This window comes from Colletotrichum fructicola (genome assembly GCF_000319635.2).
Source record: "Colletotrichum fructicola Nara gc5 chromosome Unknown KSG_Nara_v1_contig06, whole genome shotgun sequence".
Classification (NCBI taxonomy): domain Eukaryota; kingdom Fungi; phylum Ascomycota; class Sordariomycetes; order Glomerellales; family Glomerellaceae; genus Colletotrichum; species Colletotrichum fructicola.
This window is the reverse complement of record NW_027094056.1, coordinates 4558432-4571493: the sequence shown is the minus strand read 5'-3', so window position 1 is coordinate 4571493 and position 13062 is coordinate 4558432. Positions and strand designations below refer to the sequence as shown.

At 52.8% G+C, this 13062-nt stretch overlaps 5 protein-coding genes across 5 annotated transcripts; 1 reads left to right on the top strand and 4 right to left on the bottom strand.

Annotated features, from left to right (window-relative positions):
- Positions 1-146: 146 nt before the first annotated feature.
- On the bottom strand, positions 147-1373 carry CGGC5_v011563 (Uncharacterized protein; the record flags this gene model as incomplete). The annotated part of the gene is made up of 4 exons (XM_032032553.1): positions 147-267; positions 330-922; positions 978-1269; positions 1333-1373. The coding sequence occupies 4 exons, from the start codon at positions 1371-1373 to the stop codon at positions 147-149; spliced, it is 1047 nt and encodes a 348-aa protein (XP_031888038.1).
- A 559-nt stretch (positions 1374-1932) lies between these two features.
- CGGC5_v011562 (uncharacterized protein) lies at positions 1933-3240 on the bottom strand (the record flags this gene model as incomplete). The annotated part of the gene is made up of 1 exon (XM_032032554.1): positions 1933-3240. The coding sequence occupies one exon, from the start codon at positions 3238-3240 to the stop codon at positions 1933-1935; it is 1308 nt and encodes a 435-aa protein (XP_031888037.1).
- A 1033-nt stretch (positions 3241-4273) lies between these two features.
- CGGC5_v011561 (uncharacterized protein) lies at positions 4274-4885 on the bottom strand (the record flags this gene model as incomplete). The annotated part of the gene is made up of 1 exon (XM_032032555.2): positions 4274-4885. One exon carries the CDS (start codon positions 4883-4885, stop codon positions 4274-4276), a length of 612 nt encoding a protein of 203 aa, XP_031888040.2.
- Positions 4886-5926: 1041 nt separating this feature from the next.
- CGGC5_v011560 (Neutral protease 2-like protein) lies at positions 5927-7054 on the top strand (the record flags this gene model as incomplete). The annotated part of the gene is made up of 2 exons (XM_032032556.1): positions 5927-6161; positions 6222-7054. The coding sequence occupies 2 exons, from the start codon at positions 5927-5929 to the stop codon at positions 7052-7054; spliced, it is 1068 nt and encodes a 355-aa protein (XP_031888039.1).
- A 3590-nt stretch (positions 7055-10644) lies between these two features.
- CGGC5_v011559 (uncharacterized protein) lies at positions 10645-12994 on the bottom strand (the record flags this gene model as incomplete). Its single annotated transcript, XM_032032561.2, has 14 exons — positions 10645-10660; positions 10716-10787; positions 11226-11252; positions 11355-11399; positions 11451-11507; positions 11564-11614; positions 11816-11922; positions 11972-11999; positions 12059-12094; positions 12152-12188; positions 12247-12294; positions 12346-12380; positions 12854-12908; positions 12961-12994. 14 exons carry the CDS (start codon positions 12992-12994, stop codon positions 10645-10647), a joined length of 648 nt encoding a protein of 215 aa, XP_031887812.2.
- Between the last annotated feature and the right edge of the window lie 68 nt (positions 12995-13062).

The following is a 13062-nucleotide window of genomic DNA, read 5'->3' as shown; positions in this document are numbered from 1 at the left end:
GGAATTACGATCATGATTATGCGAAAGGCTGTGCGAGCATCATTGACCCCGGATTGGGTCAAGCAGAGGTGGAGTACTGGTAGGATCTAAGATTAGAACTAGATATAAACTCTTATACCAAGTCCAATACGATAAGTGTCAGACAGTTACTGTTTCTTCTCCCACAGCACCATCTGGAAGGCTTCTTCGAAAGATTCCTGCCAGTCTTCCTCGGTCTTCTGCGGCTTCCAACCAAGCTCAATGGCGAGGACTGGCTTGGTTGCCGAACTGCAAGGGCGTGTCAATATTTATCCTCTTCCCACATTTTATGGGATTTATCGCTGACTCACTTGGCTGCATAGTTCATCTCAACAACCTGTGGGGGCGCTTGCAAAACAGTGGTATAGGCCTCCTCCAACGACACAGATTTGGGCTCAGCAGACTTCAGTGCACCAAGCTTGACCCCGGCCTTCCCAACGCCTCTGGCAATATCAAGCCAGTTGTGGCTACCGGTATTGGAGAAGTAGATTCCTTTCCGGCCAGAAGGGATATCATCCCCAGCCAAAATCTTGCTAAGGACAAGCTCATAGAGAAGAGCAAGGTCGGTGACGTGGACATGTCCGAGCCGGCAGGTCCCGTCGCCAACGTACAGCGGAACGCCGGCTTTGATTGAGCCGCGAATGATACTGGGGATCTGCATAGAACCTTGGTTGAAGTATCCCTTGCCGCGGCCGTAGATAGTTGGAGGCATCATGACGTATGTTTTAACGCCCGTGCGCTCACCTGTTTTGACGACTGCAATGTCGGTGGTTCGCTGACCGTAAGCCTCTTCGGCTTCCTTCTGCTCCTCGAACGAGAACACGTCTTCTTTGTCCGACCATTCATGTACGTCGGAAGGGGTCTTGGTGATAGTGCGCTGCGCCAAGTTGGAAGTACCCGATGTCTACGCAATGAGTCTGTTTGTCCGGGCAATCGCGGTCGTTGGCCCAATGGCTTACCTGGATGAAGTAAACTTCCTTGCCCGTATGTTTCTTTCTATCTCCGAGACCCTCAATCAACGCGACGGCGGAGCCGGTATGGAATCCACTCGGAGTGTGGATGACATAGTCGTGCTCGCTGGCCGCTTTTCTGAGCTGCTCAGAGTCGTCCAGGCCATTGAAGAGGACTGCGTTGATTCCCTTCTGTTTGAGAAGATCAACCTGTTCTTGTTTCCGAACAAGGACAGTAATTGACAAGTTCTTGATCTCGGGGTAAGTAGAGTTGAGAAGCTGATGTAGCACCGTGCCACCACTGATCTACGCATCAGTCTCCATCTTCCCAGAGAGTGCGTCAAAGTCAGGCAAATTAACTAACACGAAGCCCGTGGCACCAGTGAGGAGTAGTCGGCCAGTCATGATGGTAGGGAGGGATAATTGTCACAAAAGCTATCTTGGAAAGTGTCGTGTCGTGGCATGAACTGGCGGGGTATCCGGCTGAAAGTTATATCGTGACATCAGTCCGGCGTTGTGGAGACGCACCATTACCAATGACGGCCGGGATATGTATTCCGCGGAACGCCGGCCGAATCCCCGTGGAGTGGCGCCACGGCCGCTTGCACCATTAAGCTTAACTAAACTCTCTCGACGCTGCACACTAAAACACGACGTCATCACACAGGAGAGGATCCCGCAGTTGAAATCCACCCACAGCTGTCAAAACATACCACTCCAATTGAATCCCGCCCAAATAGACGAGTTCTCATAATGAGAAGCAAGTCTACACCGACGCAGACCCACGGACCGATGCCGGTCGGGGTGGGGCCGAGCTTTTTACAACAGCTACCACTGCTACTGATCACCATATTATTTCCGAGGCTTTGAGCGGTTCAACATAGTGTCGTCCGGCAAGACGACTCCTAACACACTTATTCGTCCAAATTTTGAAGCCCTTCATCGAGAGCCGGACTGCCTCTCATCAACTGATGGGCTCTTCTTGCGGCAACACACTGACATCGACAATGCTGACCCAAATGTTCTCCTTGTTCTCGCTGTATGCGACAATCAGCTTATCCCCGACCTGCACTGCTGTGGGATAGCTGAACCCGAATGCCCGATTTTTAATCCCGTCGCGCGTATCTGGCACAATCTCCCTCGTCGCATTGGTTCGCAACACTCTGATTGCCTTGTACCTTTGATCGTTCCCTCGAGACAACGCAAGCGTGAGTGGCTGGCGCTGAGGGTCGGCAGCGTTGTACCTTGGGTTCGACAGAAGGAATCTGTCCCCAGTGGCTAGCTGTCCGAGGAATTGTTTGGTCTTCGCGTCCGGGATGTTAGTCTGGTAAATCTTGTTTCCCATCTTGTTCTTCACTTTTGGATACCAGCCGTCGCCTTCGGGGTCGTCGTTGTACTCAACCCAGACGGAGTGGGTATTGTTCGCTTCCGTGGTGATGTCTCGCCAGTGGCGCTGCCAGTAACCTCCCGTTGGCGAGTCTGCATCGTCATGCCACACTGCAAAAGTCTGCTCCTCCATCTGATGAATGCCGTCAGCGGCGAAGAGGCCGTTGTTGTACAACCACGGTGACCACGCAGGAGCCTCATCTGGCCTGCGAAGTATTGAGTTGATCTCGCAAGCGCGGGTGCAGTATTTCATGCCGTATTCCGTGCCGTAAACAGTCTCCTCGTACCGTTCCGAGTCAGTCCACTCGTTCTTCTCAATCCAGCAAGGGTCCTGAAGAGGCTCTCCATCAAGCGAGATCTCAACCGCAATGCGGCCAGCCGACGTCCACCGCCCGGGACACCAGCGGCTGCCGGACTGGCCTATCGCGTAAAGCGATCCATCGGAGAGATGCACAAACGTAAGAGCCTGCCATGCTCGCTGCGCGATCCCGCGATCGCACCAGTACTTCCAATTGTATGCTTCTGTCTGGTTAGGAAGCAAGGCGGCCGGCATCAAGCTCTTGCCTGGGCTCCACGTGAGACCGCTGTCGTTGGATGTTGATATCCAAACATCCTGTCCCATGCTATCCTCATCAACCGGAGCTGAAGAGTAGATGAGAAAAACGTTTGAGCCAATAGAGAAGAGTTCCGGGTGGTGGGCGTAGGTTCGGTTTTCAGCAACTCCATTGTAAATCTGGATCTCCTTCTGGACGGGGATCTGTTCCCATCCTGCGTAGAGAACGTCGCTGTAGTTCAGAGGCGGTGAGATCTGCCAAAGGCTGTCAGGCGGCGGCGGTGCTCCAGCGATCGGGCGGAGCCATGCCGAAACCAGGAAAAGAAGGAGCATTGATAATGAGTTCGCCAAAGGACTGTAACGCATCTCCAATCGAATTCTCTTCAAACACGACAATTGGTGATTAACATAAGCAACTGAAAGAAATAGTCTGATGGGGTTTGCTCGACCACAGAGTAGTCTAGACGGAGATGTGCTTCTTCGGGTCGGGTTAATTGGGAACAACTTACTGAGGGCCAAGATAGTTCTTGGCATAGAAATGAAGCTAATTGGGGGAATATTTTGGTGAGGGGACTCCGGCACGCGGGGTTCTGCTAATCGGGAATGACTCCAAATGAGGGGCTCGCGCGTTGTGCACATTAATTACAGCAGGCAGTTATTGTGAAAGCATTGATGTCATCCGATCCTGTAAAGAAGGAAACCTCGGTTTGAATGGGACTCATTCCATCTTTCAACGGATGCAACGTGTGTTCTGTGATTGGCGCAGGTGCATGCGTTACTTTGGCTAATTGGAGCTGCGTCTTGAGACGGGCGCGAGTAAATCTAGGAAGACGGCGGATCTTTTCTGGAAGCTCTTCAATGCAGTAGGGTCGCATTTGATCGGCAGACGTATCCGAGAGAAACCAGATGAGGTATTTTGGTCGAGATACTCTATCTGGCACGAAGACTTATGAACGCCTGCATTGAAATCTCAGCACCTATTGATAATACCTCACCATGTTATGAATAGATTTTCAAGACGAAGCTGAACTCCGGAGCCTCAATGACATGAGTAGTCCCATATTGTTACACGTCAAAATTAGAAATTGCAGCGTGCCGAGATAATAGATGGAAGTTAACACATAGTTGCGTTTTGGCACAAGGGAGTTCAACACTTCCGTGTCTGCGTGTAACGGGAAAGGCCTTCGATGAATATAAATATTGCTGAACTTTTGAAAACCCACATCTGACTTCGACTTCGTTGATCAGTCTCTCAACGTCGCGGTTGTTGTGAAGCCCTGGTGGAACCATCCCTCTGCTCCCCACCCCGGAAGATCACAACAGCCCCGGCAACCTCGAGTCAGGCATTTCCAAAAGAGTCAGCCCTTCAATTTCCAACTTCAATAGTCTCAGTCTCCCAATCTCCCTGCAATGATTCCGGCCCAGCACCAATAGACTGCAGCTTTTCGGGCTTCTGCAACAGCTCCTCCGTGGTCAACCCAGGCCATACCGCCATCCATCTTCCCTTCAAAGAAACCTTTGCCTTGCCCGCCTTCCACACATCCTCTGGCACCCTGGGCTCGCGCAGCTCGACCACGTTCTCGGCGCTTTCGCCCGGCTTCAGGGTCACCAACGACTCAGGGCCGGGTGGCATCTTACGCCCGACCTTGATCGCAGCGATGTGCATCGGCTCAGAGGCACCAGCCGGAGTGACGGATACCTGGCCCAGGCCGAGGACGATTGGGTCAAGAGGGGAGTTCCATTTGATGATCGTCACGGGAGTGTCAGGATGTGTGTTTTTGACGGATACCTTCACGCTGGGTGGAGACGAGGCAGATTGAGACACGCTCACTTCCAGGTTGCTGAGGAAGGACGACGAGTCGGCCATTGTCAGAGTCTCAATCGGGGAATGGAAATAGAGCGTGAGAAGAATGACGGCGCCGAATATCACGGCGACCGGGAAGGTGAGGGGTCTGTGGTTGCGGCGCTGAGGGATCATGTACGATGACTTGAGCCTCGATGAACTGGATTGCTGGGCTGATTGCTGAACAAACAGGCAGCGAAAAGTTCGTCTTCAGTGATCGAGTTTGCAATAGCGACGGTGTGTGCCTTGGTACTGGTGTTTGCCGGCAGAACAACGGCAGCTGGCGATGCTCGTATCGAAGGGGAATACGAGGCGTTTTCTGGCGCACGTGTGTATGGTTACTGAACAGGCCGCAACTCCTGAATGGATCGACGCCAGCCCTGAAGCTGTTTTAGGCAGGTGGCAAGCTTGGTTAGGCACCGGAGGTTTGCTGAATATTAAAGCGGACGGAGCGTGGTGCGGGGGGCCGGAGGAGGTTACGTATACGGAGTGCGCTGCCGAGATTAGCTAATGCTGGAAATGGGACCGTCCAGAACCCGTCCTTAATCAAAACGTCGCGCTGCCAAGGCTGCCAAGGCTGAAGCGCGGCTTTCTGGTTGGTGTTGAGCGATCGTGAAAATAAACAGCGAACCAGGCGCCGAAACGGCCCACTACTCTATTTATTCTAAACTCCGAGCCTGGCACCTGCGACCCCATATCTCGTGCTGATCACCACACTCAGGGGGCAACTATTCACGATGACCGCTCCATCTTGCAAGCAAGCGAGGGAGGAATAGCCTCAACTAGAGTGCCGTGGTCTCCGCAACTGGGCCCGCCATGGGGCCAGTCCGGCTTCTGTTTGGCCCACGGCTGCCGGTGTCCTGTCTTCTCTAGAGTTTGAGGCTATCGGAACGTCTTGGCTGCACACCCGCATTCCAACCAACGCGTTAATTCTCCGTGGCGGAAATGGGCTTGGCCTCGATCTGGGTCCTTGATTTTTCTTCTCCGTTACGCAAAATATTGCTCGTATTATAGGCGAAGATTGCCATCGTAACATGAGTCTCCCCGTGAAAGACGCAGCCATAAAGCTCTGCTGTCCCGCTGATCCTCAAACATAGCTTATGTTGTGAACCCATCAACGATTTCCATTCTTTCTCTCCAACTCCGTTCGTTCTTTTTCCTCATTCCTTATTCACAATGAAGGCCGCCACCGTCATCTCCTGCCTTGCGGCCCTCGCCAACGGCGCCGCAATCAACCTTGGCAAGCGGGCTGGGCCCCTCGATGTCAAGATCGAGCAGGTCGGCAACAGCGAATTGAAGGCCAGCATTACCAACACCGGCACCACGCCCCTGAGGGTGCTCAAGGCTGGTTCGATCCTTGACGGATCCCCCGTTGAAAAGGCCCAGTTTTCCACGGCCTCGGCAGATGGCGGTACGTGAACCTAGCACTAATAGAGAACATTGAACGAACATGATCTAACAACGTCAACAGTAAACAAGGTTGCCTTCACCGGCGTCCGCGTCTACGTCCACGATGCTGACCTCCCCGACACCGCCTTCCGCACCATCGCTGCCGGCGAGGTCGTCCAGGTCCAGTGGGACGCCGCCCAGGTCCACGACCTGAGCAGCGGTGGCGACTACAACATCTCCAGCACAGGCTCCCTTCGCTACGCTGAGGAGGGCAGCAACAAGATCGTCGGTCAGGTCGTTTTCGACTCCGGCGTTCTGCAGGCCAAGGTCGACGGTGTCCAGGCCGCCTCCGTCCACGCCGCCTTCCACCAGAGTCTCGCTGAGAAGCGCGTGACCATTCAGAGCGACTGCACCGGCTCCAAGAAGACCGCCGTCACGGCCGCCCTCTCCAAGGCCAAGAGCTACGCCACCGCGGCCCAGACCGCCGCGACTGCCGGCACCCGCGTCGAGCAGTACTTCGGCTCCTCCTCCTCGAGCACCAAGAGCACCGTCGCCAGCGTCTTCGGCAAGGCCGCCACCCTTCTCGGCAGCACGTCGAGCGGAGCCGGTCTGCACTGCACTGACGTCGGCAACTTCTGCAGCGACGGCGTCGTTGCCTACGCCCAGCCCGGCACCGACGGGTACATCGTCGTCTGCGACTACTGGTTCCAGTTCCCCGCCTCCACCAGCACCTGCCACGGAGCCGACCAGCCCTACGTCCTGGTCCACGAGTCCACCCACTTGTCCGAGGTCGCCGGCACTGACGACGTGTGCTACGGCTATGAGGGATGCGTTGACGGCCTCAGCACCTCGCAGGCTCTGAACAACGCTGACTCCTTCGCCATGTACGCCCATGGCATCCAGACTAACTGTTAAGTTGGGCATCGGCCGATGCAACATTGTGTAAACTTCTTTGTATATTATAGGTACATCTGGAAATGTATAAATCCGTCCGTGGCTTCAAATAAGAATTCTGTGATGTTGGCCAAACAAAGCCTAATGGAGTTGAACTAGCACAAACTTTTGAGTACATCATATGTATCTGGCGACGCTATGCTGCTGCTACCACCGTAGGGAGTCTGATATTTTGCATCGTGCCTGTTTCCGTGTGAGGTTGGTCACATCAAGACCCCAGGTCCAGTCTATTTGCTCTCCTTTACCCATACTACCTACCCAGGATTCTCGCGTCCGGTACATCAGCATTTGCAATAATTAAAGCATCATCTTGCCAGAAGACACGTTGCGCTAGCTATTCTTGTGCTCTCCGAAGCCCGCTGGATTATCAGTCTCATCGCGAGCGGCCCTCCCAGAGACATTTTGAGATGTGCTCGGGGGAATTTGTCTATCATCATGTTTACTACTAGTGGTACCGCCGTCATCAACCCAAGATAACAGGGTGCTCAGAGATGAGTTCCAAAAATTCCCATGAAGACTGGATCATGAGAGAAAGTAGTTCTCCGGCCGTTTGTAATTTCACGTGGTATCTTTGTTGCCGTCCATAGGAGATGTTCTCAAACAGCACTCCAGGGCTGTCATGCTCTTCGTTTTGGGACCGAACATTAAAATTGAGAGTCAATCCTGACTTTCGCTCATAAATTGGCTATTTTGTTATCTTCTGGAAACAATCTGTTCCATATCGGTTACCTGGTGTCACCCTTAGCTTCCAGGCAAAACAGGCTAGCAAACCTCGGCCTGGAGTTTTAATAACTTGGGGGAAAGACCCCAACTAAATTAGACGCTTCCGGTAATGTTGATGTAGCGGACCAAACGGTTGCAGAAGGACAGTCTGCTACGAAATCTTGGGGTTAAGGAATTCCATAAGAATCGGCGTCGGGGCGACGAGAATTGGGTGATATTGGTAGTCGGACCGCTCTACGTAAATCAAAACCACTGTAGGAAGTTGTCAATATTCTCTCAGCAGCCGTCTGACATGATATCGCTCTAAGAAATTGCACTCTGATCTTCCTACTTCTGCAAATCAAACGTCTGGGCCTGACATTGCAGCAATACAAGCATACAGATGGGATAATAGTGTTCTCAAAAAGACTATAGTCAGCATCCTTGGGGAAGTATGATTGCATCAAATGCCAATGCGTGCTTTACCATGGTTGAATATTTTAGAAAAGAAGGACAAGTATCCTAAAGCGTTGTTGTATGTAGGAAAACGGTCTTCCTCGATTGCGCACCAAACACAAGGAGCTGAAATAGACCAGGTTACCCCAATCTTTACCCTCATGCTCCGAAGGTAGAAAGCACGCACATCATAAAGTCAATCATTTCCACATTTACATAACCAGCTGTATTTCCTTTTGACTTCGTGCTTGCTGTCAACTCAGCGTTTACAGCACCAGAATCCTATCTGCCCTCATTCTGTACTAGGCAACCCCGTCTCAAACATGTCATCGCACAGCAGCTGTACCCACCCAGGAGAGGGCGGATCAGGCTCGAAGTGTCTCGTTGTGAGTTGATTATACCACGCCGTTTTCCATTGCTGCATGCTCCACTCCTTGTTCTCCTCTGCCAGTCGTTCGGCATCCCATACATCACCCACCCAGAAGTTGCACTTGATGATGGACTTCCCAGCTACGATATCGTTTATCGCTTTTGGAAACCCCTCGCGCACGTACCAGGCATTGTCTGATTCTCTGAAAACTTCGGTCCGATCCTCCCGCCTGCCACGTTTCTCATGCCTTGCGTCTCTTCGCCTTACGTCCCAGCGCAGCGGCGGAAGAATGCTTCGGTCCAGGCATATGTCGATTGCTTGCTGCCAGGCCGCGTCTCGCTGAACTATGTCTTTGAAGATCTCCGAACACGACGAGTCACCATCGAAGACAAGAGTGAATGAACCTTGTGGCATTCCAGCATGTTCAAGTTCCAAGGCTTCCTGGACCCAAATCGCTACTTGGGAGGAAACGTCCATCGGTTGAAGGAATGTTCTGTCTGTGGGCTTGTACAATAAGCGTCTTTCATGTAGATCCATAAGTGTAGTTGGAAAGACAGCTCTCCACATGTTGACGCGTCGCTCCACACGAAGCTGCGGGTTCTCCAGGCAAAATGGAATGAGTCCAAGGCCATGGCATTCAGGAAACGCGACTGCTAAACGTTCTTCCTTGAGGAGAACATTTCTGATCCCGAGCCGGGTATCCTTTGATACAGACCTGAAGAATCGTATGGCTGCAGCTGCAGCTGAATAGTGATACTTGATCAGGCTCGTATCGAGCATACGCGGACCAAATAGAACTTGATCCAAGTCCCTCAGCCGTTTCCTTTTCAATTCTCGGTCATCATTTTTGATGCGACCTGCCGTTTCTTCAACTCCTTTTGAAGTCGGAACTTCCCAGGGATCGGGGTTCACTTCGACAAGGGCTTCAAGATTTACTGGGGGCGGTCCACCATACTTTTTGACATTCTCTCCTACGACGAACATTCCGGTCTGAAAATCCTCGAATTGCTCGCTGCTGAACCGGTCTTTGTGTGCCACAATTGTACACAGTGCGGCACGAGAGAATTGGCGGAAAGTAGACGGTGTTTCTCCACAGGAGCCAGCAGGACTGACATTTCGGTAGGCGTCTCGTAGCCTCAGCTTGCCCTCATCATTTGGGACCCATAAGGTTGTCCTGCCTTTTATCCTTTCGATATATGGTGCAAACTTTGGATGGTCTTGCACCAGCTCCCTCCAAACATCGTCCGGGACGCTGAGATTGTCGGGATAAATACTGAAGAACTTCTCTCCCAGCTGATCATGTATTTGCGCGACCAGATCATCGAAACGGCCTGCGGTCATGCGGTACTCCTCTGAGCATATCGTGGAGAAGTTGAGAGTATTTGCAGAGAACGGCACGGTTCTCAATTCATTTGCCACAGCTTTGCAAGTGAACATGAAGGCAAGGTCGATGCTGTCGCCATTGGCACATTTGAGGGTGTTACTTTCGAAGTCCAATACATAACCGCCGTCGGAAATGACGTATTGGCCGTAGATCAGATCCCGCACCTCGCGGGGCAGGTCGAAGAAATGGGGCATGACGTTGATTTGAAGTGATGGATAGTCGGGAAGATGTCGCTGCCAGTGCAATTCAGGGTTGCACTATTGACCTAGGAAAGGTCGAGCGTTGACGAAGGACCAAAAGGTATTGAAGACAGGGGTGGCAGGCCATGTTTTAAATAACGCCGGGGCGGCGCGTCTGACTCATCTTTGGGGCTTGCAAGGTGGATGACGAGACCCCCAGAAGAAATTTGGTCAGAACCTACACAACGTACATCACCGAGGAGAGACGAACAAAGTTTTGGGGCGCCAAAAACCCCATTTTTATGTTGGCAGTCTGGTCAACCCGTATAAGTAGGTATCGCAGTTCACTCTATACTTTTTTTTCCCTGTACTTTAAACCCAATAGCAGCACTTTGACCTGTGCCCGATCTCGATAAAGCAAACAAACAAATCTCGGTATAACTGGTCGTTGACGCTCGGCTTAACTCATCCCCGGCCTGCAACGTTATCGTTAGAATGGTTTAGAGGGGGTTGGGGATAGGCCTACTGTACAGAAGAGGGCAGGCGGGCAGGCGGCGGAGCGGCAAAACGTACTGGCGAGAGCGTCGTTCGCGACGCTGTCGTCTGACTGTATTAGTTACGCAAGCAAACGAAACAAGGCGGAGAGGCTGATGCGCAGAGGAAAGAATCAGATAAACAGGGTGAAGTTGTACGTACTCGCGAGAACGTCGTTCGCGACGCTGTGGATGGTGGATCAGCCATGACAACCGGGGAAGAAAAAGAAAGCAGGAGAACCAAAGTACAGAAGAGCGAAGTCAGACAGGCAACGGAAAGGCTAGACATACTCGCGAAGGCGTCGTCCGCAACGCTGGACGCTAGGTTAGTCACGAAGACTGGGGAATGAAACGAACGCGCAAAGGCAATGGAACAGGAAGAAAATCAGGCAAAGACGTACCGGAACGCTGACAGCACTCGCAGCTAACGCTTGCCAAGTCAGGACCAGGGTATCAAGTGAAGCAAACGGGGCGCAGAGGGATGCAAATGAGACGAGGATTGACATACCGGCTGGAGCCTGGCGATGGCTTGAACCTACACTCGAGGGCGCAAACTCAACGGTGTGACTCTTCGCTAATGTTGCGAGTCAGCCTGATTCTGGAAACTCAAACTCATGGGAGTGAGTAGCGCACCTACCGTGGCCAAAAGGGTTCTCGTGGCCATGGCATAAGAACTCGACCGCTGCAAAACCTGATTAGACAGGAATAAACGGAGTGGGGACCAGAGGGCTACCTGCTTCGAACGAGGCCTCGAGCCTGTTCCTCACACCCTCCTATACGCGCGACGACCCTAGGGACAGACAGGTTAGTAAAATACCAGACAAGTGGGATTGAAAACTTACCTACACGATGTCTTTCCCCCTCATCATGCCTGCGCGCAGGCTGAGCAAGGCTGCCCTGGACGACTTGATCCGCGAGACCAAAGCGAACGAAATCAAGGGCTCCGAGTACGGCGACCTTCTCTACACCGACAAGAAGACTAAAGTAAAGCTTCAGTATACAGTATATGAAAGAGGGACTAATATGAATCACCTCTGCTCGAATTCACCCGGAAGTACCTGCTCGAGACGGCCGACAAGTGCGAGATATTGAAGTTACACAGCCTCGAGGTCGATGTGGGGATGGTCGAGGCTACCGATAACGATCCTGATGCCTGTGAATACCTCACGGACTTCCTCAAGATGGCTAAGGCGGCCTGAGGGCTTCTGAGAGCATTAGCTGAAGCGTCCCAGCTCCAAGGCGACATCAGCTTACGAACGTCGGTAAGTCGGGAAGGGCGAATCTGCTCCAGCACCAGTTAGCTGAGCGCAACGGTCTCGTCTTGGGGTGTTGATCACATACATGTCGAGAGTATGGCTGACGGCAGCAGGGCTCTTCCTGGGCGAGTCAGTCAACATACAAAACCCCATCGACGAGTCGAAGAGGGAGGCTGACCCACGTCGAGACTGCGCGGCAGGGCGGAAGACGTTGTCTGCTTGGACGAGTTAGTCCAAAGCCATCATGCCAACACGAGAACCATCTTCACTGACAACGGCGCGACGGCACGGAGGCCTCGGGGCCCGCGCGCCTGGCGGAGCCTGTCGGCCAGTCAGAACAGATGGACGTGTTGAAAAGATGGGGGTACTTACTCACGGCGCAGACGTCCGAACGGCGGAGGAGACTTCTGGGCAGAAGACAGTCAGCCTTGGCAAGAGATGACAAAAGGAAAGACGAAGAACGGAAGCGATGATGCATGGAAGAGATGATGCATGGAAGAGATGATGCATGGAAGAGATGATGCATGGAAGAGATGATGCATGGAAGAGGTACGGAAGGTGGGGAGGATGAGACCGGAGGAAGGACTGACTGACGGAAGACGGGCGCGGATCGAATATGGCGTCTGTTTGAAAACCCAGTCAGCGACTGCAAGAGAGAAAAACGGAACATATGAGGTACGAAAAGCACAGATGATGGATCGGGGGAATTCCCGGGCTGGGTTGGGCTGACTGACGAAGGGCGGGTGCGGCTCGGAGGAGCCTTCTGGTGGAAACACCAGTCAGTCCCGACAGCAGAGGGCAACAAAAGGAAATGGAGCCCGCGTTGCGAGGATGACGGGGGAAGATGGTTGTTGATCGACGAAAGATGGAGGAGACTGACGAGAGATGGAGGAGACTGACGGAGATGGAGGCGGCTGGAGGAAGACGGTTGACTTCTGCGTTGGTCAGCGGAGATGCAAAGGGACGCAGCCAAAGGGTAGCACTTACGGCTCGTTGTGATGTTCGAAGTCCTGATGGACATGAACGGAAGTCAGCAGGGCTCGTCAACGAGGGGGATGGGCAAACGTGCTGACTGACGGAGGAGCGTGG